Genomic DNA, 25,456 nt, shown 5'->3' on the forward strand with positions numbered 1-25,456 from the left:
CAGATAAACTGTCGACAACAAAGGAGAAATGGAAGATAATGGGATGAAAATCTCAAGTGGTTCAGTGTGGGAAATTGTGTTGGAAGTGATAACCATCACATAGCCTACTCCCATGAGATTGACGATATACAGTACTCAACCTTACTTCTAAAGCACTTAATAAATACAACAAAGGTCTAACAAGAACCATGCAAGATAAATATCAAACGACAAATGGTTGTTTTCTTATTAAAATATACTTAATTACCAACAAACTCCTGCAGTGCCTCGTTTGTTGCTTAGACAAAAATCCACAGATTTTATATATTTGAAGTAAACTGCATAGGTTGCACCAAAATTCGCAGAAATGTACAAGGTTGAAAGTGCAAAGCAAATGATGCGATATAGAGGAAATAATCTAATTAAATAAAAATGCTAAAATGTTTTGTGGGCAAGATTATGCAAAAAAAACATTGGAAACTGCAGGCAAAGGCCAAGGAAGAACTCAATACATTTTGGTGCACTTCCATGCATCTATCAAAGTGGTACATCCCAAATATGCTACAATGGCAATAGACTGAGTCCAGTTTATATTTGTATTCTTGTTCTTTTAATTTGCAGCAGACAAAAGGCAGAGCAAAGCTATTAATTATGACATTGGGTTTATGCAAATGAGACAATGTTAGCAAAGAGCAATTAGTGTGAAAAGAAAAATGGGATTCAGCTTACTTTCTTAACTTCACACAACAAAGAAGGCAGTTGTCACTTGAGTGAAATCTTTACGGCAGCCAACAAATGAGCATATCTTAGCAAAACAGAAAACACCCACATATTCACAGTTAGACATTGGTGGATTCATCTATTTGTAGATTTCCTTTTGGAAAACATACAGGAAGAAAACCTCCAACTGTGCTGTGTTGTCACCATGTGGCATTTTTATGCCAAGGAACTACATGACAGTGACGTGAAGTGCTTCATTTAGACACAAACACTGGTTTGCAAACCATCTTGTGGCATCTGTGGGCATTTGTAAATCTTTTTAGGAAATGAGCTAAATACTATGGGAGGAGCTTTTTGCTATTCACAGCAGGTTGACAGTATATAATAGCAGAGGAACCCTGTACACTGTAAAATCACATTACAGGCGAGACAAATTTGCTGTTAAAGACCCTGTATAATGAATTCAGATGTGTTTCAGAGTACATTTGTTAGAAGATAATTGCTGAAAATATGCAAAGACTGAGAACAACATATCATAGGACGGAATTGTAGAGGTACCCTGATAATTAAACAAATTTTCCCTATTTCAGTTTTCCAGATTTTATGGGTGTGGCTCAAACAGGGTCCAGTGACACATTGTTTGCATGAGCGATAAGCCCATTCAATTGCAACGTGCAATTAGCTAGCTAGCTGCGTCTCCAATCCAAAAATGCATCTTCCCCTTGGGTAGGCCGCTGGCGTGCCCGCTTTAGAACGCCTTGTCGTCCCGACGTGGAAAAGCCCCACGATGACCCAGCCACCGGATCCTTTAAGCGGATATATTTTTTCACTATCGCAGGAGCTGTGTGTGTTAAGAGCAATACATGGAAAAAGAAGCGGACGTGCTCTTACTAATCTGCACAGAAAGAAAAGGGTGGCGTTGTAGCTTTTGGCTCATTGCTCTCACTAGAATGCTGACACAAGTGCTCCTTCATTTGCTTTCAGTGGGGCCGCTTGTGCACACATCCTAGCTTCTCTCTCTTTCGCGCTCTCTCGCTTTCTCTTTCTGACACACACACATACAGGAAACACACTCCCCTCTGGGTGTTCCAACACAGGCTGGGGTGTGATTTGCTTGGCAATGGGGGACAACAAAGAGGTGCCTCTTGCTATTCTGATGTACATCCCATCCCCTCAATTTATCAGATGGTCTCTTTCAATTAGTGAAGGCAAATCAAACACAGCCAGTGATTCTGTAGTTGTTTTATTCATTTGTCCAGCCGCCTGGCCACACTTGGTCTCATTACCAGCACAGACTGTCCCAGCCCCCCCAAAAAAAGCAGTTTGTTGACTCTAAAATAAACTATGGGAATACTTAAAGCATTTTTATAGCACTACAGAGCAGAAGAGTCCAAAATGAACTATTGAGTAGTCACATGTACAGATTTAACTGATTGCAGGTATTTTGAGGCCTTTTTATGAACCCCGTCAACATATGTGCAGGACACACTGTGCCTGTTTCCGTCAGTCGTCAGTGGAATGGGTGAAAGGTCCGTCAGTGCCAGACTAAAAGATTCCTCGGTACTTGACCCGGTTAGGGATTATTACATTGACATAGGAAAATCCACTTTGGTCAGTGCTAGGCCCATTATTTTTGGGAAGTCTTCAATGGTCTATAGTCAGCAAAATGTCCATTCCGTCAGTCTCCCTCTTTAAACAGCTTGGTCATTCATCTGGATACTCAAATTGCTGACGTTACAATTTGCGGCAACGAATCTAAGACCACACACAAGCTCTTGCATCAATCTATTGATTTTCTACAAAACTTGCCCCTATTGGGGTCACGGATGACCGAGAGCCTATCCCGGCTGACTGGGGGCGAGGGTCAATCGCACCACAACAATACACACTAAATGTATAACATGCTAACAGACTGGGAGTGATCTGGACCACTTCTGTTGATTAACTTTCACCACTATCCCTCTTTAAAAAATGTATGAATGGTTGTTAGACTAATAGCTAGCTATCAGTACTTCCTGTCTTCTTTTCTTAAAAGCCCAGAGGTGAGACCAGCAATTACACACACTCACTGATGGAGAGGTGCTTAGAGAGCAAATGCATGTGCTCGCTCTGATGCATTAAAGCTTGACAGTGTCCAGGCATTGGTTCATTTGAAGGGATAATTAAACGACAGGCAAGCAGTAAGCCAAGTTTCTGGTATGAAAAAAACAAGTTCTCGAGTGCCTCCGCAGATGCCAGACAATTGAACTGAAGCCATTGCTTTGACAGTTTGTTTAGAGGAATGAAGGGACAAATGTAATTTCAAGAGCACATGCAAAGGCAGAAATGCTCTAACCAATCAAGTCTAATGGAGTAAAGCAACATAGGGACATTTTCGATGTATTGAATGTACTGAAGCTCAGCCAGGCTGTGCAATCGGCCGTATTCTTGCAAAGGCATAAAAAAAAAAAAAACAGTGGATGAACACAACAAGGCTATTTGCATTCAATAAGGTAATGTTGTTGACTCCCCCTGCAGTCAATGCTCCCAGATAACCTGCAGAAAATAACATGACCGCTGCTTTTATGCCTACACCTGCCATTTATCAGGACATTAATATTATTATTGAGGTGGAATTTTAAAAATTGATATAATGCATTGTATTTTAAAGTGAGTTCCAGAGGTCAATATTAAATGTAGAATCCAATGCAAAGTGCAGTAATGCTTTGCCCTCACAGCAAAAAAAAATTGTGAGTCATTTAGAATAGAAATGTCATGTTCGGTTTTTCTACATATTTTAGGTCTAGCGTAGGGGATTGGATTGCCCAGGTTTGTTGGATAAAAGCTTACAAAGTAAACATTCTGGTTGTAATTGAGGATGTCATTACAATCCAAATGAATCCATAAATCTATCATAAAGAATGACTTCAACTGTGTCGGATTGTATAATCATGTCTTGAATCGATTATTTTATTCTTTTCAATTCAAAACAGGAGATGAGATTAAAAGACTTTTTGGAGACTCATTCTCAAAACATAACAGAATTATTTTAAATGCCTTCTGCCAGCTGGTTCAGATGACTAAAGCAAAACTGTGTTATGTAAAGAGTGGTGACCTCCAAAGAGATAGGCAAGGATGCTTCCATTTAATCACAACTGGAAAAACTTCATTCACTAAATAGAGACACTGCTCATCACGTACTTTGAACAAATCAGACCAACCAGTAGAGTAAAATGCAAAGACATTATTTTTGGGCAATGGGGTGAGTATTTACATAAAACCTCTTGAAGATAAACAATACCCACGATGGGTTAATTGACGTTTAATTGAGCGTTGCATGTTCAGCTGTTAAATATTTCCTTTCTAATGAATGGACTGCGCACCAAGTCAGTGACGCAGCGATGTACTTTCAATCTCGCCAATGATCGGCAAATTAGTTTCCAGTTAACTTCCTGCTCTTATCACAACGCTGGGAAAATGAAAAGACCGAAAAATCCATCCTGTAAAATAGTAAGTCAAACGGGAGCAGTATTTTCCATTTTCATTAAACAGTCGGTAGGACATTTTTCAAACGCGGAGGAATCTGACTGCTTTGTTAGAGCTGAGAGTGACATGAATAAAATGCCTTTAATGTTTCTGAAGAAATAAATTTGCTGATCCCTGCAAGATCGGAACTACGTCACAGTTGCGTCGGCAATCAAGCTTGGGAGATCATTCACAGACTGTATTTTTATCTATTGCTTTTACAGATTGACTCAGATTCCATTGCCAATATTTTGCAAAAATGTAGCCCGATAACATCTCTGATCACTCGGACTAAATCATACATTAACACGCAGAGAGATGCATTTGGAAATGTACTGACTGTCTTCCAGCTTTGCGATGCGTGGCATCAATCCTACCAACAACGGACCGGTGTGAGAGATTCAGATAAAGCATCAGCAGAAGAAAGTAAGATGACAATCTGTCCAAGCCGCTTCTTTAAGATGCAGACACACGGCTTCAGCACCAGCACACAAAGGCGTTTATCTCCAAGATTTAATTTGCTGTAGGACTGTATTTTGGGGTGGAAAAGCATGAGAGTCGGTGCAAGAAGAAACAGGCTGAGCAAACATGCAATCACTCACAGGGACAGTTTGAGAGATGTTAAGGTGAAGGATTTGAAAGGAGTACCGTTAATCTGCATGAAAGCTACATGGCCCTCCAGTTACATTGTTTAGAAAAAAAACAACTTCATTCTCTTCAAGTCTGTTCTTATTCCTTCCACTCTCACCCACTGTGAAGCCTTTAGAACCTTTGGAGTGTGAGTGTTCCAGGAGCTTTGTTGGTTAACCGACGGATTATCCAGAGTCCTGAGGCCTAGCGTACTATTACAGTGCTTTGTCATTGCGAAATCACATCTTCCCAGACACGCACGTCGGGCCACACCCTCTCACAAACCCTCGGGGATGAAGGGAATATGCACGTTTCAGCAGACGAGTCCTCATTACCTGCGGGCCCCGGAGCCTGGGAGAGCCCCTTCGTTGTCAAACACAAACATGCGCACATCGGCCCGCCTTAGGGCGAATTGTGAGTCGGGATGAGCAGGACTCCGTAATAATGATAAAAGGATTTCATCACTAGGCGCAATAGCCTTTGCGAGACCTGGTTAATTACAGTTCAGGGTGAATTATAAAATCCAATGAAACTACAAAATATGCCACAGAAATATAAAAGATGGAACTCCATGTTCTTATTGTTTGAGTCCTCCTTATTCACTGTCATGTACTCAAAGTCCATATTCGTCAACTGAAATTCAACCATTTCAAGAGATTCTCACCTCTTTCAGCTCAATTATTGGAACCATCAGCCTCTGCAATACTTGCTGGCTGGCAGTAGCTCATTTACATTTCAGGAAGCCTCTAAAAAGATGGAGGGGGGTGTTGTAATTCCCGATCCTCATGATATTTTAGGGCAAGCATGTCACAGACCACTATTACGACACCTGCAAACTGTTTTAAATTGTGAAATAAATGCAAATGCACACTATAATCTGTTACGTGGAAATCTTTTCAGACATCAAATTATACATTGAGAGGATGACTAATTCATGACTCCTGATGGTTTCATTGATGAACTCATGCACAGGCGAATTCATTCCTGTGTTTAACTATTAATCCCCGTTCATCACTATGTCATTATGACTTGGTGTTCTGCTCACTTGATGGATACACAGTAGCTACATTGCTATATTCATTTCTTTCCCAAGTGATTAATTAATATGTGAGCAAATTAGCTGAATTGTTTTACAACAACTTATACTTCAAGGCCACACACTTGCTAAGGTTTGATGATGGTTTCCACTCAATTTACATACGCGTATTACACATGGGTGCATTCAGACAGCTAATGTAATACCATTAGGGCCATTCTAATAAAAATATTGATCTTTCTTTATTCAATGACTAAAATGGAATGACGTGCATGAGAGAACTGCATTTAATTCAGTAATTGCGAATAAAAAATGACATTATATTGTAAACCTTTGTTGAAAAGCTATCGGGATATGCTGTGATTTGCTAAGTAAAGTTCAAATACAGTAACCAAAGCAGTTTAACAACAACACGGCTTGTTTTGCTGTGTTGGATAGTGTGTGTATTTTGTGTTCAGGCTGATTGCATAACTCGACGACGCTGTGGGTAGTACATGCGAGACCATATTATGTTGCACTGAAACCACATTATTTGCCATGTGATGCACAACAATAAATATCAGTCGGAGCACTGAACTTCAAAACTCCTGGGTGTAGGAATACACTGATGTTTTGGGACAATTTTAAATTGGATCCAAAAGAATTGCTTTGTAATATATGTCATTTAATTGTATTTTCGAAAACCCACTTCTTGTGCCTCGGAGAGAATGCCACATCAACGGTGACCACACATTTACCAAGACTGGGAGGCAGCGCCGAGGAAGTTACACGCGTTATGTAGATGGATTTTGGATGCCTGGGCAAAAGTATCGGCCTCATATGGTTTTTGAAAAACTGACCTTTCATTAGCCACTCAGCACTGCAAAAACATGTCACCTCCGCGAACACCGCAAGCTAAACATATCTCCTTCCTGACATAAAACATAATTCCTTAACATCAATTACTACTTTCCTACTGAACTAGGATTATGGCACCATCTTGAGGCAATAATGCAAAGAACACCCAGAACAACATGAATGGATGAATTCATAAAAAGCAAAGTGCAAATAGGCAGGAAGTTGCTGAACTCTCACCATATGAAACTTCTTCAGTCTGCTAGAAAATGCTTTTATTCCACTGCAAAAGATTGGAATTATTGTCCCTGGCTGTTTGTGTGCATCAAAATAGCTTATTTGGCACCGTTGTAAGTGCTTTGCTCTTTTTGCCCCGGTTAGCAAGAACATTGAACGTTGCCTGGCTCCAACACCGGCTAACGATATAAAGTTAGCTGTCCCCTGCTTTAGTGTCAGAGCAAATTAATTCTCCCTACAGATCAATGGCCTCATGCCCTATCCACATTGGCACAGAGCGCCGGTTTACAAGCATGCTGCTGCATCAGCCGCCTCGTTTTCTGCCGCTGTGGCATCCTCGAAACGACCTTGTTTATCAATCAGATAAGCATGCTGAGGCCAATAGAAACAGGAACCAACGCTTTTGTTTCCCCTGGTTTTTTTTCTCCTTCTAGATACAAACAAAAAGGTGTCCTTGCTCCCCTCCACACTGTCCAGATCAATAGCAAATAGGTGTCACACTGAGCGGATAAGATGGCTCTCGCACGTCCCATCCTGACTGAACACGGTCTTTTTATGTCGCTAAGGCACACGTCCAGTCCGGGGAGATTGGAAGACGGTGGCTGCAGGAAATGGAAAAGTCAGGCCACAGGGTGACAGAGGAGAGACGATGGCACGAAAAGAAGGGAAGCGATGAATGCCAAGATGTTGCACACCAACCTCGACTCTTTCCAGCAGCCAGAATTCTTATTCAGGGCAAAAACACATCAGCAAAGATCCAATAGCCTGGGCTGAACGAATATAGCACAGCACCAAAAACTGCTGGCCAGAGTATAAACCCACATGTAGCCTAATTTATTTATAACAGTGTTCCGAAGCAAGAAAGAAAAGTATGGAATTTGAAATCATAAATTCCCAGGTCTATAAAAGTATCGAAAATGGGAACAATTGTACTAGCAATAGGATAAGGATCTTGGAGGAATTTCCTAAAAATAAAAATAAAACCTGTCCTTTGCACTTCCATCGCCTCTAAATTCCACACTAAAAGCTAAACTCGAGAATTTACAACAATTGATGATTAAAGTTACACGAGTTATTCTTACTGCGCTCTTCTCATGAATAGTGTTTAATTTTCACTATTTTAATGAAGTTGTTAAATACTCTCTGTCCTGATTGTTTGGGAAGACATCTCAAGCAGTTCCTATCGAAAAATCATTACAATGTTCCAAATGAATGCATCATTAGCTGAGCTATAACCTGGACATTATTTAGCAACAGAATGACATATAAAGAATCAGAATGATACACACGTATTTACCCCAATGAAACCAATTGTCTGATTTTTATTTATTTATTTGGAATTCTCTACATTCAAGCCTTTAATAGTGTATGGAATTTGGAGAACTGAAATTTGTAGGGATTTTTAAAATAAGCTTCTTTTGTAAAGACAGCTAGACCTAAACAACATCAAATGTCGCAATAATGTTTAATCCAAGGTTTAATTGTGCCATTTGATCTCATTTATTATGTAAATTAACTTCAAAATAAGGAAGTAATGGCAGAGGTTCAATCACTGCCTTCATCTACAGTTTCCCTCACAATTTCAATCATAGCTTTTAGTGCACTTTTCTCACAGAAATTTAGGGGGAAAAAAACCTAAGCCTAAAATTATTCCTGCCCTGGACACATTTTGAGTTTGAGCCACGGCTTGTTTGTTTGTTTGCCAGTCAGCTGTAAATCGGCGCTAGCTTTAACCCTTCTGCCAAGGCTGTATTGAGAAATCACAACACAACATTGAAGAAACGTGAAGTAAAGCACAAATTCAAAGATGAGAATCACAGTTATCACTTATTTTCGGCCATGTTTTCTTAATCAAAGGAGGTTTTTGTTGGTTTGTTTTGTAGCACAAATCGCGGAGCCTCTGCCTCGTCTGTCACGTTTTTAACACCATAAAGTGGCTTTCCAGCTCATTTCTATTAAAAACCGACCAAGCTGTAATAAACACAATACCAAAATAATTGTACATTTCCAATGACATTAATGCTCACTTGTAATTGAGACTGTCACAGAAGCATTCATTTAAAACGAAGTGTACTATTATGGCTGCAGTTGTGTGCGTATCACAAAGAAGAACCACATTGCCAAATGCTGCACTGTGGTTAAATGATGTAATGGTGCGTGTGGTGACAACACGTGTTTCCACATGGCTCACTCATGAATGGTGATCTCTTTTTCGTGTGATCGCTTCCCCATATAACGTGACGTAGCGTGGTATACATCATGGGCTAGTAAAAGTATTAAAACATGAATATGTGATTATCACTGTACAATTTTCGACCAGCATCACAGAATGCATCATGTTCTCCTGTAACTCATTGGGGGGATACAACCAAGGCCAACAAAACTAAACATTTAAAATTGACATTACACTTGCACAATCTGCCCTTAAACAAGCTTCTCTTTACTTTTTCTACACTTCAAAATCAGGAACAGCACCCCGCTGTCACAGGCTTTTCTTTCCTTGTGAATCAGCGCGCATCAAGTGCTTCAAAAATACATGGGAGAAAATCACCAAGAGCCTTGCATAAAGTCTGTTTTTCAGCGCTTTTCTTACAATTATGACTCGTCAGAGAAGTAGCCTTTGTTTAGCGGCTCCACCTCTGCATGATATGGAGAGTTAAAAGGCTGTCATGTGGCCTTAGGAGCACTTCAAACAGTCCAAAGCAGTGTGAGCCGCAGCACTAGTGACAGCTACACACAGGGGGTCAACGACTTTCAATGTGCATGCGTATGAGCCGACGTGGTACATGCGTTTTGTTGCAAAGGTGCATGTGCGCTTGTACGTCAATACATGTGTGTTTGTGTGTGTGTGCGTGTAGCATTAGAGAGGGCCTATTAAAAAGCTGCCTGAGGAGAAGGCTTTCAGCAGAGAATCCATGGGGGCAGAGAGGATGGCGAGGCCATTGTGTGTCACAGTCCCATCCTGAGAGCGGGAATTAAAGTCTTTCTCCTCTACTCAGCTGGAAGATTCTGTACCACCACCGACCCCGTGTTCAATTAGACCGGCCCTGGAGAAAGAGGAGAAGCTTCGACACGAGTTACTAGGATGACTGATGAGGAGAAGACAAGTGAGGAAATAATCATCATTGAAGGGAAAAGAAAGACAATGAACTTGGGGAATGGGAATTTGACTATAGGCTCCTTGGTGGGCATCCATCTATTTTTGATAACGCTGACGCTCTTCAGTCACGTACGAGTTGGAGCTCATCAACCGAAAGGCAGGTTAGACCCTGGACTGGTCGACAGGAAGTCCATTTCCATCTGTCCGTCTATCCATCCATGTGTCTGTCCATCCATCCAGCATGTCTTCTTTAAAATAATGCTTCCAGTGCTCTGCTGAGGGTTTTAATGCCTCAGTGCGTTTCGGGTTATATAAACCGAGTTTAATGTTTGATTGCTGCGGGATGGAAGAGTGACATTGCTCACAAAGGATACATCACAGCACGTAAACAAATTGGATTTGTCGGTTTATTTTAAGCCCAGTCGAGTCGTGGTGAACGGCCTCCCGGTACAACACTGGGTCTGGCCTGTCAGGCTAGAGGATGGGGGCACGTTGTGCCTTTGTGAAGGTGATGCTCCAATCAAATTAAGTAAACAAACAGCGGACGATAATGAACAAGAGCATTACTAATTTTGGTAGTTGTCTTTAACCCAACAGCTTTGCAACCGAAAGCAAAATCAATATTTACCAAAGGGAATGAGTGTGACAAAGCACATTTATCAGTTATTGGATCACCAAACGGATAGATGGAGGATTTGTAGGCAGGCTGTTGTCTCAACCTTCACAAGTTCTGTCCGTACGGGCTTCATTATGTCAGAAGGGTGGATTTGGAATAGAAGGTTAAGAAGTTGTCGGGCCCAATTGGGGAGCGAGCCGTGTTACTGTAATGCTACTAAGTACTGCTGGGATGTGCAGGTGCTTTCGTAAACCTCACAAAAGTTATTACAAAGCAACTTTTGTGGTGGATTCTATTCCATTTCTTAACAGTATAATTGAACAAAAGAAAAATCTGTCATTGGACAAAACTCTTAAAACTGGGAGATCAAAAGCAACCCAAATTGGGTGAAATATGAAACCCAGAACGAGGTCCAAAAGTCGTTGCTGGGTTTTTCATACCCAAGGCTTCCGGTTGAGGATTTTACCCAGCATGTGAATTTGATCCAACAAGGGGTAAAACGTGCCATGCTGACTACGTTTAAATGCCGTCAATATTCCAAGTAAGGTCAAAACTCTAATTTGGGAAACATTTGGAATGACAATAATAATTACATCGGCCGAATTTGAGTAACCCAACTGAAACGGCGACGCACTGCCGTTATGCATTTCCGCTTGCAACTTTCAACCGCCAATGGAACAAATTATACTCATGTCATTCACCGCAGAAATAAAGCAATTGGTTTCCTATCTGCTCCAAAAGTGTGCTTTAGTGCTGTGAGCTTAGCCATGATAGTTTAAGGGACTTCAACCCAGTCTGCTGAGTCAAAAATAATTAACCCTTGGGTAAAAATAAACCAGCCCTCTCAAAATCCACAGCGACTCAGCGAGTTGGTTAGGAAAACAAGCTAGCAGTTTTGAGTGCGTATAATCCACACGCATGCACGTTAATGTTGACTAATCATGACTATATTTGGACTTTCTTCTTGGCGTTTGCAGTGTTCCATCTGATTAGTCACATCATTCACTAGTGACAGTCTCATTTCAACTCTCAAACAACACATTCACATGAACAATCACGACTGTAAGGGCAAGGAAACATAAAACAGAGGCGGATGATGTGTTGGCCAAATCACAAGAAAAACATCCCATCAGGGCCCACAGTTACCGGTCTCACACACCACATCACATGACCAGTCATGCACACTGGCTCATTTATCGTGAGCCACTGACACACACATACAAGTTGTAGATTAATCCCCGAGGGGAAGATTTTCCATACTACACAATGCAAAAACGAGCACACGTGCTGTATGTTTTCCAAGAAGGAACCGAATGCAAACAAAAAAACGAATTATGAAAACAAGGAATTGATGCAAATGTAGGGAAATAGTGTGACTGAAGCTTGGGTGCTGAACAATATGATCCCGAGCCTGCTGGGATGTGCGCTAAGCAATGAAACTATATGCAGATCCATGACTACTTTTTCAAGACGCATGCATGTGTGCGTGTGTGTCGAAAGAAGAGTCATGCGTGTGCATGTCGTTGAAAAGGAGCATGTCCTTCTCCTCCCACTGTGCTGTGACATCTTTCCAATCTCGTATTCCGCGCTGCTCGTCTGTGATCAAGCTGCTGTCACAAGCGGGCTTTCGGCGCTGATTAAGTTGAACTTGCCGTGCAGAAACTGCGAGGCACCGTTGTGTTCAGGGGCAGTAAATTACTTTTATTCACGCAGGAGGGTCAAGAGAGGGAGGGAGGGAAATGTGTTTGTGTGGGCGGTTCATCACTGGTGCTGTGTGTGGTCAAAGTGAGATGCTATCACTTTCTTCTAAGCACCTGCTGGGGATTACTTTTACCCTAATAGTTTATGGAAACAGTTCAGAAGAGATGAAATCGTGAGGAGTTAACTGATTTGTTGGTCAACACCTCACTGACTTAATGTTTAGAGACAAATAAGCAGGTTTTCCACAAGCAAGAATGCCTCTCTTAACAAATGTTTCTTTGTTTTATGTGACCCAAGTTACAATTCGCCGGAAACTATTCCAGAAACTGCAAAAGCTGGTCAACATCTGATTTGTTTGGACTTCAAAAAAGAAATTCTCATGGGAAACACAACAAAAAGACATATATATATTATCAGTGATATTATTCAATACTATTATTCACAGAAGTGAGCATTTCATCCCAGGGACAGAATGGTCTATCCATCCATCAACGGACGCTCATTTTGCAGACAAGTTCAAACACAGACTTATGATGGACGGTTGAGTTTTTTTGACAGACAATGGATGGAGTGACGAACCGGTGAATGAAGCCCTTTTGAAATAACGAGGATTGACAGACGGACAATTATATTACAAATATGGACAGACTGATGATGACGGAAGGGGCCACGAACGAAGGACGGACTAGCAACATTTGTTAAAGTGCCCTCCTGAAATGGATAAAAACAGATGGATTTTGCCTGTTTAATTCATATTCCACAAATGAAACAATGTGTTTTGACTAGTTGGGCTGCACAGAACATACAATGAAAATTTGGTGGTTGACTTCCCCTTCAAGTAAAAGGTGTGTGGAAAATGTCAGTGCTACTCCCCCAGTGGCCTCCTTCTCACCCCAACCACAAGTCCTCAAACCGTCTGGAACTCATAGAAGGACCACGTCTAGAGTTTAAGGCTGGTGTACAAAAACAAAACTCTTGCCAAGTGATTCTGTCTTTCTGTCTGTGTTGTTTCGCAATCCCTTGCCCCAAGATCGAGTTCCTCTCTGTTTTCTTGGTGTCACGTGACCCCACCTGAAGCCAGCGTCCTATCTATCTGATAGCTCCACATCCCCCTCCCATCCTGATGTCGGCCTCTGCTCAGTCACACACACCAGCTTTCCACCATGCCTGGACAAAAGAAGCTCCATTGGGATGTAACTCAGGCCTGCACATATAGAAAGTGGAGACAAAGCCAACCATTCTACTCTAATAACAACAACTTTTGTCATCTCCCACAAAAGAGCATACACAGTTTGCGTTCACTAGCAATTTGTGACAGCGCTGGGACACCTAAGGCGCTTTGAGGTTTTTCAAACCCAAACCACTTTATTAGGCCACATTTCACCTTGATTTTTTAGACTAATTGGATTTTCTGTGGCAATATACTGTGCTTTAGCTACTTCGTATAGTAAAACGTTAAAACTAAGTTTTTGGCGTAAACATATGTAATATAATGTCAATACACGAGGACGACAGTCATCAAATGATAAATATATGCAGTTACACTACCATGAACTGGATATTCCCCCAAAATGGATGCAAAGATTAAAATATAACTTTTCAAGTTTTGTTCCGCATATTCCATTCAGGTTATAGTTGGAATGCTGCTATGTAGCCGTAGCCAATAAAACGATAATGTTGACATGATATTCAAGTAAGTGGACTAACCACAACTGTATATTTTTATATTTTAGGAGGATAATTGTGTAACACAAAGGATGGAAACAGGAGGGAACACAATCTTCATGTCCTTTTCGTCAACTCTCACTGTAGTTGAGCTCCCGTCCTAGCAGTGACCCGCGTTGGTGGAGAGTAATTAGGACAAACCTCCATGTGACATTTATTAGCAATCAAATGGCAGCCACAGCTTGTGGACAAACGGCGGCCATGACAGATGGTCACTGCGACTGAGTGACTTTTGGGGACCTTGTTCAGCACAATGGCACGGACACAACGACCCGAAGCTTCTGTTGTGTCACACTCACATTAGATGCAAAGCAGCGATGCACATGTCTGGAAAACGAGTCACGGAGAAATTCAATGCGACACGGCGGCCCCGAGCCTATTTGCTGCTAATGCTGGAGGGCTCTCTTACAACTTACACTACGTATATTCATTGAGTTTCGACTACCTCTCTTACCTGTTCACTCACGCTTAGGAAGAAACAGTAAAAGCCTCGAGGTGTTTTTTTTTTTTTTTTTTTTTTTTTGCTTAGCCTTTGTCCTGCAAGCGCTTTGCAATTAAGCAAATGGGTCATTTATTAATGACCGCCGTAGGCAACGGGACACAGTTAATAAGGCAGAAAAGATGCCCTGCTTGGGAAAACAGTTCTACACATACAGCGCATTTGGAAAGGATTCAGAGCTTTTACAGGCTCATTCGAAAATTTAGTAAACTCATTCAATTGTATTCCCGTTTAACTTTCTCCATTTAAATGTATAGACATGTCATTAATCCTTTCCGGCCCACCAAAAACCACCAACAAAATACTGTAGGAAAAATAACAGTATTATCCTTGATTAATATGAAACGCTTCAGCACACCTGTGACCCTTGTGAGGAGAAGCGGTTCAGAAAATGGATGGATGGAATGGAAAGAGTTATACTATTTGTGCAAGGTGATTTCATGCTTCACTGCCCATTGACACTGTTCTGCTCCTACTGGTGTTCCATGACCACCAGGAGGCAGTGTATTGCCTCCATCATGAATGCACAATGTATTGTAAGTTATAACAATATTATCTTTAACATTTGTTTTTTTTGCTGAGGAGAAAGGATATATGGCTGTGAGTATTGTTGCTCCAACTACTGCTACAATGATATAAATGTTACTGATGCTAGAGTTTGCATTGCGTTAGAATTAATCTAGTTTACTTTCACAAGTTACATCGTTTTGAAATACATACCACAAATTTGTGTTTACAACTCGTGACAAACTAAATCAGCCGGCCTACCTTGAAAAACTCCCAAGTTAGGTCACTCGAGGTACCCGTGTACTTTCCGTATGTACTGCATACACACAAACTCGTGATCATTTTACAAGTGACATTAAAATGAAGAAGACCTTTGTGACAACGGCACGAATAAAATCACAGGCAACAGCAAGGGCATGATCATTGATTGAAGCTGTCAAAGTGTGCTGAGAAGCACTTTTTTTCTTGGAGGACACTTTAGACGACAGTGCCTCAGGCCATCAACATTCAGAGCGCGGCACCATGATATTTTTCCAGAATATGATTGCACGAAAACTCAATCTTGAAGACAGAAGAGTGCTGACATAGCATTTGATGAAACAGAAAGAAACAGGTTTGTTAAAGGGGTACCCCACGCAGGAGTCCAATAACCTGGATTTATATTGGGAAAATTGGTTTGATGGGTACAAGGCTGCTCTGAGACAGGTGCTTACTCAACACTGAGATAATACAGAGGATAGTTAAACTCTGAGAATTTCTGTGTCCCTTTCTGCCCTACAAACAAACATATTTTAGTAATTGATACATTAGTCGTATTCAACATGAACTGATGACACTTATTGTATATAATCTTACTGCATGGCATAATTTTGCTGGTATTATTATTATTATTATTATTATTATTACATAGCATGGGGCAGACTGAATATATCACCATCTATGATTACAGTAGATATTGTTTTATAACTCCTAAGGGAGATCGTTAAAATGCCTGTTTGAATGTTTAAGGTTGCAAAAAATGACTCAAGTTAAAATGTCTCTGAATGTCTAAGGTTGCTAAAAGATGACATATAACATAACTGGGAAGCATTTATTCAAGACACAATAATAAACCCGTTGCTCCATACTACAGAAGTAAAAATTTTGAACCATAAGACTTTTGGTGCAAGTATTGACTGCATCCCTCCACTAGATGGCGTTATTATTTACAGCTGCCCATTGGACGCTCAAAACACTTCATATTTATTGATTTATCGCTTTCACCACGGCTGTTACTGGAACAAAGTTCTTCACAGGAAAGAAAAAAAAATGCACTGTGAACTTAATATGCAAAAATACAAAAGAAAACTAGAAGCTATTTTTGTTTTTTTTGACTGTGGCAGAATATTTTTGTTCTTTGAACCTCCCTCGTTTTTTGCTGGGGTTACGTTCCGAAACGAACATGTTAGGCGAAATCCGTGAAGTAGAAACCTACCAACATAATACATGTATAACATTGAAACCAAATAACAAAACCTGTTTTCAGGCCCAAGCATTTGTTTAACAAAGAGAAGCATTTATTTCTTACAAATGACTAAATAAAATACTTTTTGTAGCACCATTTCCGGTACCCTTTTCCTTGTCATTTCTTGTTTTTTGTCCAAGCCGACTGACCTTATATTATAATACCGTGACATTATTGACACACAGGTAGAGAAGAAGTGCGTAGACTATTTAGCCAATCAGGACACAGAACATAATATACTGTGAAAAAAAAAATCGGTGAAAGGTGAACCGCGATACAGCGAGGGATATTTTACTGGCTTATAATCAAAATGTTACGTTTTAGGATTAATGTAACAACACAATCTGTCTCACCTGACACTGTAAATCAGATGAGTCCTTGCACTGACACTTGCTGTACTACAATATGAGAGAAACGGCAAGGGAGCGACTGAGCGAGAGAGAAGATATATCTGCAAGTTACTAGTAGCAAAACATCTGAAATGTCAATATTACACAGTACAGTGCAAAACTGTACCACTGCATACTTCAACCAGTTAAAGCGACACCTTTATAAAGTGTCAATCAAAATAGCACATCATTTCATTTGTAAAGGAAGAATTTGAACACAGCTCTTGTATTTATTCTTGTATTTGATCTGATCAGTCACTGCAGGTGTACGTACTAAAATGTCTGTATTAAATGTTTATCAAAATCCTTGAAGACCTCTTTAACCATCTCCACAAGAGGGCGCATATTCCCCCAGACAACTGGCAAGGATTTGCATGTTGGAAACCAAGCATTTATTTACTTTTTACTCCTAGAAATATCCAGTCCCCACCCCCTCATATCGTGAATCCACATTTACAAGGTATCCATAATTATTATCCCACAGCACACTCAATATTTGTGCTTCATCACTGAAACCAAAATCACACACAATGAGTGAGCATGTTGTGTTATTTGAGCAAATCATCTGAGGTGGAGGGAAAAAGGAAACAATGTTTGATGTTGCATGTCATCACTAAATGGATTCATTTGTTTCTTGCTGCACTTTGGTAATTCAATTTTCCTCCTTCATTAGGATAATTACTCAGGCAGTCTGGGAAAAGAGAGCCTCCGACAAGACCAACTGCGGTAATTTCATTCTGCAGGCCTCCTTCACTGAGCTGAGGCTGCAAACAGCAGCAGACAGAAGGATGAGTTGGAGTGAAAGTATGATGCAGTCTCAGGTTGGTCGGGGTGAGCCTTTAAAGAGCAGTTTAAGTTTAATAAGTGAGGGTCAAGTCCAGGAAAATTATGTCAGAGGATGTAATGTTCTCTGAGGCGATGGAAACACAGCTTCGACTTCAAAAGGGGATCCATCAAGTGTGTTACACTCAATATAACATAATGACAGCAAAGTACTACTCCATTACAGGATCATTTCTGTTGCATCATTTGTTTTTGTGAAAAAAACAAACAAAAAAACCCAGCAAGTCGCAAGAAATTGTTTCTTTCTTTCTTTTCATTAGAATATTTTTCTATAATACACACGTCCAACTGGCGCTGCAACTAACAATTATTTTAATAATTGATCAGTCAATTAATCGATGAATTGGATTTAAAAAGTGTTTTAATTTTCATGCCTTTATTAAAACAACGTTATTTCAAACTGACAAGAGAAAATGTACAGACCTATTAAAGTTGATTTAGCTACTGCTTTGAATCGTGACGTCAGAAAATTGTTAAAAATTTTCACCACTGTTTTTCCAAACTACTAAAAGCAAATGTTTTATTTTCATTCAATACAGATTATCAGTCTCATTTCATGAAGGACTAGAGAAATTGGCTAATATTTACTGGAGAGAAGTTGAAATTCTACTAAAAGCAAATGTTTTATTTTCATTCAATACAGATTATCAGTCTCATTTCATGAAGGACTAGAGAAATTGGCTAATATTTACTGGAGAGAAGTTGAAATTCCGAGCATGTGATGATCAAACATAATTTGATATTTAATTGTCGATTAATCGTGGCACCTCCACTTCCAACTAAAGTCTGCTTGACTGAGAGAAGCTATTGTCCAGCAGATGGTGGTAAAGGACAAAACCCTCAGGATAAGCACTGAGCGGGTTCTGTTTTGTCCCCCCGACTCCCCTCACTTAAATAATGTCGACAATAGTGTGTCCTTTTACCCCCAATACATGCTGATTTTATGATTTGTCTGAAGTCAAGTCAAATGACTCTTGCTTCATTCTATTTCTTGATCCTTTCCCTGGGATTGAAGGTCAAACGCAGTTTCAAGCGTACAGCCACGAACTGTATAGTATGCCGTTAAATGAAAACCCTCGGAGTCAATTTTCACTGTAACAACTGCAATAAATCAGAGGAGTGCCACCGGTGAGCAGAGTGTGCCTCTAAACTCGGGCTCGCCAGCCGTTCCCAGCCAGCCTAGTTAGATCAGTATTGATTCTCTGTCTCACTGTGATGCCGCAATAACATTTGACCTGTGAATGCTGAGATCACAGCATCGCCCTGACATCAACAGCGGGCCGAACCCTGAAGCAGCCGAGGGCTTTTACAATGCTGCTTTCTCCACTCACTTGGCTATGATACATAGAGTACACCTTGACACCAACCACACTCATTCACTTTATTAGGTACACTTGCACAACCTTATCAATCCTAGAGTCATTCTGAATCAAGAATTCTATCTTTACACAACAATAAAGATTAGGTTTGGGTAGGGCTGCCCGATTATGAAAATTTACGATTATTTTGGGCTGGCAATCATTGAAATCCTGATTATTCAAATGAGCATTTATTTGTGGGTACCAAAAAAGACAATGTTTAAATGTAAAAAAACATTAGGACAAATGTCTTTGAAATACTATAGCTACACAAGTTCCCTTTGAACCAAACAAAACTTTTAACTTAAATTAGTTATTTAAAAAAATATCTATATATAAATGGTGCAAATCCATAAATTCAACTATTGTTTCTTCGACTAAACAAATTACATTGGATATTAATGTGTATTAATTGTACAATTATGCTAATTTTGTAATTATAGAGTATAATAGTAATTGATTTGCAACTCATTGCACAGCCCTAGATTTGAGTGAACAATGTTTATCAATATAATTGGATTCCTGTATTTTGGTCTGTTTGATGTTTACAATCCGATTAAAATACATGAGGAATTATTTACCGGGTACTTAGTAGTTAAGTAGTTTTTCCACTGAATAGCTACTAAAGCAAATATTTGGAGTTCTACGTTTTAGTCAAATTCTCCCAAGGTAACATTCTTTTACCTGAGTAAAATTTTTGGCTTTTCAACTCAGTCTGGAATAAAAGTACACAGATATAAGAAAACCCTCACACCAAATAAAGTACTTCTATTTATTTATCACTGTCTTTCTTTGTACTCAAGTACGTTTCCCGTCAAGGTCAAGTTAAAGTTAATTACAACAGGTACTCAACCTGTGTAAAGAAAAACAAAAAGCACATTTTTAATTTCATTACCATTTTCCTGTAAGACACAACACATTCACACTGACATATACTGTACTGCTAACGTACTGTTGCCGCTGCTGCTGTTGTTGTGACTTGCGTCTTTCCACATCTGAGGAAGTTACATCATAGAGACCGATGAAATTATAAGAATGCTCAGTTTTTAGTGACATTCTGAACTGCACTGTAACTAACTGTTATATAATATAATGACTTGTGTAGCTCAATGTTGTAGCCAAAATAAGTGGCAATGTATGTTTTTTCTTTTTCTTTTATATTGTGAAAGCTTTCATAATGTTGTGGGGATACTCAAACACAAATAGACAAAATTCTTTCAAGCTCCGATGTTAATCAGCCTCATTTTGAGGGATTTATTGCATTGTGAGACGCATCAATGTGATTTCATACAAGAAATGATAGTCTTTGTTACAGAACGATTTAAGAGTCCTAAAATCCGTAACAGAATGATCAGAATACAAAAATATACAGTATATAGGGTGCCATCTCATGTATTGCATGTATATTGAGCCTATCCCAAAATGTAGCCAGATGAGAATTTGAAGAAAGACAGTCAGGGATTCAATTAATTCACCCTAATCTGCTCTTGTGTGCATTTGTACAGACATCTTACAGACAAGTCATAAACAAGTCCCACCTTTATGATAACACAATCTTAACATGTGGGTATCATTTAAAACATGCACGCAAATAGAATTTCCCCCCAATAGACAAATATACAATCACCATTATCGCAGATGTCATCTCCACTTTGACATTTATTGCTGGTCCATGTCACAAAGGAATTTTCCATTTATATAAGATAAACAGAATCAACATGGAAATAGTTAATATGTTCTAACATATATTTAGGTTTTGTAAGGAGTCCCAGAAGGCCCTGCAGTGATGTTTTCCATTCACCACAGTAGAATGTGTCATACTGCATTTCCAGCCAAGGGTGTGTTTACAAATCCAGCTTGATGACCTGGTCTGTGCTTTGCCATGTTTATGTACATAAACCAAACAAAAACAAAAAATATGGGCTACTCTTGAAAAGGTTTCAATCAGAAGACAGAAACTGACCAGCAATATTTTGTGGCACTTACTTCCTTAACAGTGATGACTCTGCAAAGCCGAACTGAACCTTCTACACTCGCCCCGACATGACTCAACTTACTCATCGTGCTGAACAATAACTTGATGAACACACCCTTAATTGGCATCCAAGCTAATTACACAAGGTGCAGTACCATTATTAAGTGTATCTATTTCAACACCATCCTGTGCGGTGACAGTGAAGCCCTGCATATTTGCAAATTTGCCTGTTTAGCTGGCTTCCATTATTTGCTTAAAAGGCGCAGAAGCAAAGGCAACAACTGTTACATTTGTGCCGTCTGCTGGCCTGTTGGTGTCAAGCAACTATGTTGACGTTTCATTTAGGCACAAGTAGTGCTTTGCTACCATCTTGTGGCATATATAGGTATTTACAAACCTTTTTTTTGGGGGGGCAGATTTGCAGGGTGGTTCACTGTATTCCAATGAAGAGACTCGTTGATTGTGAAAAGAAGCATATTGATTTTAACCTGCTAATTTGAATTTTCTCTCCACCGAGGATCTGTCACTGTCCTCTGGCACCCTCCTCCTCAAAGGCCCTGTTGTCATAGTGATGCTGTTGTCTCTCATGGTCAGAGTTCAGCGGGTCGGTTAGTGGGACTTCATACATGGCCTCCCCGCCCGCCACTGTGATGACGGTGACCTCTTGTAGCGGAGCTCGGGACATGCTTTCCTTCTCCTCCTCAACTCCAAGAGCCTTGAGGATGTCACATTTGCACATGGGGCAGGTCCTTTTCTCCAGCAGCCACGGTTCGATGCAGGTTTTGTGGAAAATGTGATCGCACGTGAGCACGGTCACCACCTCGCCCACCTTGTACGACTCGATGCACACGGCGCACATGTGTGAGTCGCTCGTCGTCTCCTGGTCGTCTCCCTTCAGCGTGCGCACTTTGAGGCAGCCGATGGCCTTCTTGGCCGCGGACTTCAGCTTCTTCTCAGCTCGCCTGTGGGCGCGCATGTTGTAGAGGCGGTTCGCCGAGATGAACAAGAAGTATGCCACCGAGGCGGCTGTCACAATGAAGAAGGCGATGGACATGAAGTAAATCCAGTAGTTGTCCATCCAGGGGCCATGAGGGCTGCCCGTGTGGATGATCATGCGCACTTCCGTACCGTTCATCACCAAGCCAGCGATCTCCGCGCCTATAATGTTGCCAGTCATGATGGAGACAATTTCCAGAGCCTCAAAGTGCGTCATTTGAGTGGTGCTGTTGCCACTGCCGTCCACATTGTACACCACCACGGCGGATGCTCCTTGACGTTTGGCTCCGTTGATCTTCTCGCTGAACGTACAGTTTCCCCGTTTGATCAGCGCTATCCAGGGGAAGGCGCTGGCGTTGTATGAAGGATCTGGGCCGCAGCCTTTGGGATCTCCCGTGGGGAGAACGACAACACCCGCGGCTTCAGCGAGCGGCGAGTTTCGGCCAAATATTCCGCACTCGCAGTCTTTCTCCACAGTCTTGTTGGGGCTGATGAAATAGTTGACTTCCACCACAGCAGTCCAGAAAACCATGGAGGCTGAGCAGTGAACGAGTCCAGACAAACACAGCAGAAGCAACAAGGCGCCTTGCGTCTTCTTACCCATGGTAACGCTCTTCTTCCAATTCAAAACAACAGGAAGGGCTCGGCTAGGCGCTTTAGCTTCTCCAACACGCCTTTTTCAGTCCCAGTTCCTGCTTGGAGGAGGCACGGCAATCTGAATACAGCCTACCTGCTGCCGACAGTAATGTGATACGAGCCGTTGGGTAACATAACACGCGCTGCGCGTCAGCCGTTCACCTCTCCTTATCTTCCTGAACCTTGAACGCTGCGCACTTTCTGCACAGGGCAGGGTACCGCGATTCAACAAGTTGCAATACACAAAAAGCACACACCTACCTACACTGTCCCTATTGCCAAGGTAAAGAAGACGCGCTGCGATAAGCCCACAATAAGGACACTTTCCTTCCTGTACACGGGTCCGAACCGCAAAGCTGCTGTGTTTGAGTCATAAAACCGGGTGACTTGTGTAACCACGAGCAAAGCAACTCAACTGGTTATTCTTGTTTGACATGTTTCCTTCCCTGTTTTGTGGTGGAGGTGAGTTCTGTAAAAAGGAGGCAGAACCCGTTTAATTTGAGTATATTGCTATATTGTCTTCAAAATGTTTCAAAGTCACTTGACTAAAGTAAACATGACTAAATATACACTCATTTAACTAAAAGCTTTGCCATAACAGACTGAAGGGATGGAACAGAGTAGCGTCATAGTGTCACTGTATCACGTGAGAGCACAAGACACACACACACACATGCACACGGAATAAGAGATGTTTCCAATGACAAATGAGATGGAGAGGTTTCCTGTCACAAGTATTCTCCTGGTCACACTCACTAAACTGGAGCAGCCCAACAACAGTAGAACAGTGTTAAATATTTTAGTCAAAGGGTAGATTTAAGTAAATATATGTCAGTGTATTCATTGTTTGTATAGCTGGAGCTGACATTTTGCGATAACAAGAACAATTAGAAAGTTGGGACCAGTGAATGCCTGATTATTCACCTTTGAACGGCTGGATAGTTACACATAGTAAAACTTTTATCGGTCGATTAAAAATATTTAGGGCGTTTTTTCAGGCCCTATTAGTGAATGAATACATATACTGTGTATACATGTTCATATTTGGAGTAGCAGAAGCTTATTCTAAGGACTTTGGTTTTGGGACCAGATAAAGTCCATCAGTCTGTAGTCTGTTTCTTTCTGTGGTGTGCAACAAAATGCATACAGCCATGCTAGAAATTCTATTTCCCCTTGAGGGGCCAGTCAGTGCAGTAGATACAGGAGTACAGTTAAAACAAAAATTGAGCGGTTTCTTCAGTAATACTGCCACCTACTGGATAAAACGTATAGTGCAGGATCTTAGCAGCAATCACACCCAGGGAAACCACATGTATTATGAATAATAATAATGATCAACTAGCCATTCATGGTTAAATCAAACACAAAACCACATTACCAATTGTTTGTCAAAATATTGTATGCTTATAAATATGATGAATGTATTTGTTTTACACATTTTACTAGTGGATTAAGTCCAATTGTGGTTAAAGATACATGTTTACTGAGAAAGAAACTGGCCTAAATTTCACCCACAACCCTACAATTGAATATATGCCCATGAGCTAAATACACACAAGAATTCTGAACTATGTAAACAACATTTAAGTGAAGAGACAGCTCAAGACACTGGATCAAGGTATGCCATAAAAAGGCATTCGTCATTTGACTGTACAGTATGTTGTAGCTGACTGTGTGGAAAATCGGTATTGTGGTCCAACTGGGCGCGTCAGTGCAAAAGGGCAATCGCAACTTGTTAGCAACCAGCACGGGGCCATAGTCTATTCATTCAACTACGTTGGTGACTCACCAATCTGACATTGGACATAAACGTGAATGGCTTGCAGTCAAAGGCCGCTGACATTTTTTCCAGCAACAGTCACACCAACAAGATCTTCACTTCACCGAACATGTAAGGGGTTTTTTTTTTTGAGTGTGAGAGAAGCAAGTACTGTGAGAACATGCAAAAACCGCACAAAAAGGCCAGAGACTCAATTTGTACTCAAACCCCCAGAACTGCAAGACACAAATGATACCCAATCGTCCATCATGCCAACCGTAATCACAAAACAATACATTTCTATCAATTCATAGAATCTTAAAGTTGGGGTTAAATTCAATTAGGCCACACGGGGGCGCCGTTTGCCGTCTCACAAAACTTTAACTTTCATCAGTTTCATGTGCCTTCCAATGTAGTAAAGTCAGATAAAATGAACATTTCAATACAGTAAAATGAGCATATAGTGAAAGCATAGGCATATAACTATAATCAGTCATTAAAAAAAAATAATGTACACGGGTCATTCCAGATTTGAAGGACCATTTAGGGACCAACATTTGAAAAATTGAACATTCATGAAATCATGCTTTGCAATGTTGTCAAGACGTGCAGCTCACGCTTAATTCTTGCTGGCTGAAAAAAGTAATGAGGTTAAATAATTTAAATAATACCCAACTTCAAATCACAACCACTATAATGTCTGTGATGAAGCAAATTTTAATAATTACAAAGGAAAATATGCACCAAAAAAAACAGCTGATTCCAAACAAGTATGTTTTCGTATTTTGTGCACTTATTAATTGAAATGTCCGGGGGGCGGTCCTTCAATTCTGTAATGACCCACACCAGTCATCATCCTGACATTTCTGTTTCATCATAAATAAAGCTTGCAAAGCATGTGCGAAATA

The 25,456-nt window shown here is 40.6% G+C and overlaps 1 protein-coding gene and 1 long non-coding RNA gene across 6 annotated transcripts in view; both read right to left on the reverse strand.

Moving 5' to 3' along the window:
- The window catches only part of LOC148400486 (uncharacterized), a 205,558-nt gene that overhangs the window by 179,721 nt on the left and 381 nt on the right, over positions 1–25,456 (reverse strand). The gene's annotated exons all lie outside the window — the stretch shown is intronic.
- On the reverse strand, positions 20,406–23,175 carry LOC148400488 (E3 ubiquitin-protein ligase RNF128-like). The gene has a single exon (XM_088371197.1). It carries the CDS (start codon positions 22,755–22,757, stop codon positions 21,681–21,683), a length of 1,077 nt encoding a protein of 358 aa, XP_088227323.1. The 5' UTR covers positions 22,758–23,175; the 3' UTR covers positions 20,406–21,680.

Source organism: Syngnathus floridae, chromosome 3 (genome assembly GCF_059516105.1).
Source record: "Syngnathus floridae isolate MCC-2025c chromosome 3, RoL_Sflo_1.0, whole genome shotgun sequence".
NCBI lineage: Eukaryota > Metazoa > Chordata > Actinopteri > Syngnathiformes > Syngnathidae > Syngnathus > Syngnathus floridae.

What these genes read in the sequence shown, in the direction of transcription:
- LOC148400488 (XM_088371197.1), bottom strand. Translation starts at nt 22,757, where the DNA reads ATGGGTAAGAAGACGCAAGGCGCCTTGTTGCTTCTGCTGTGTTTGTCT.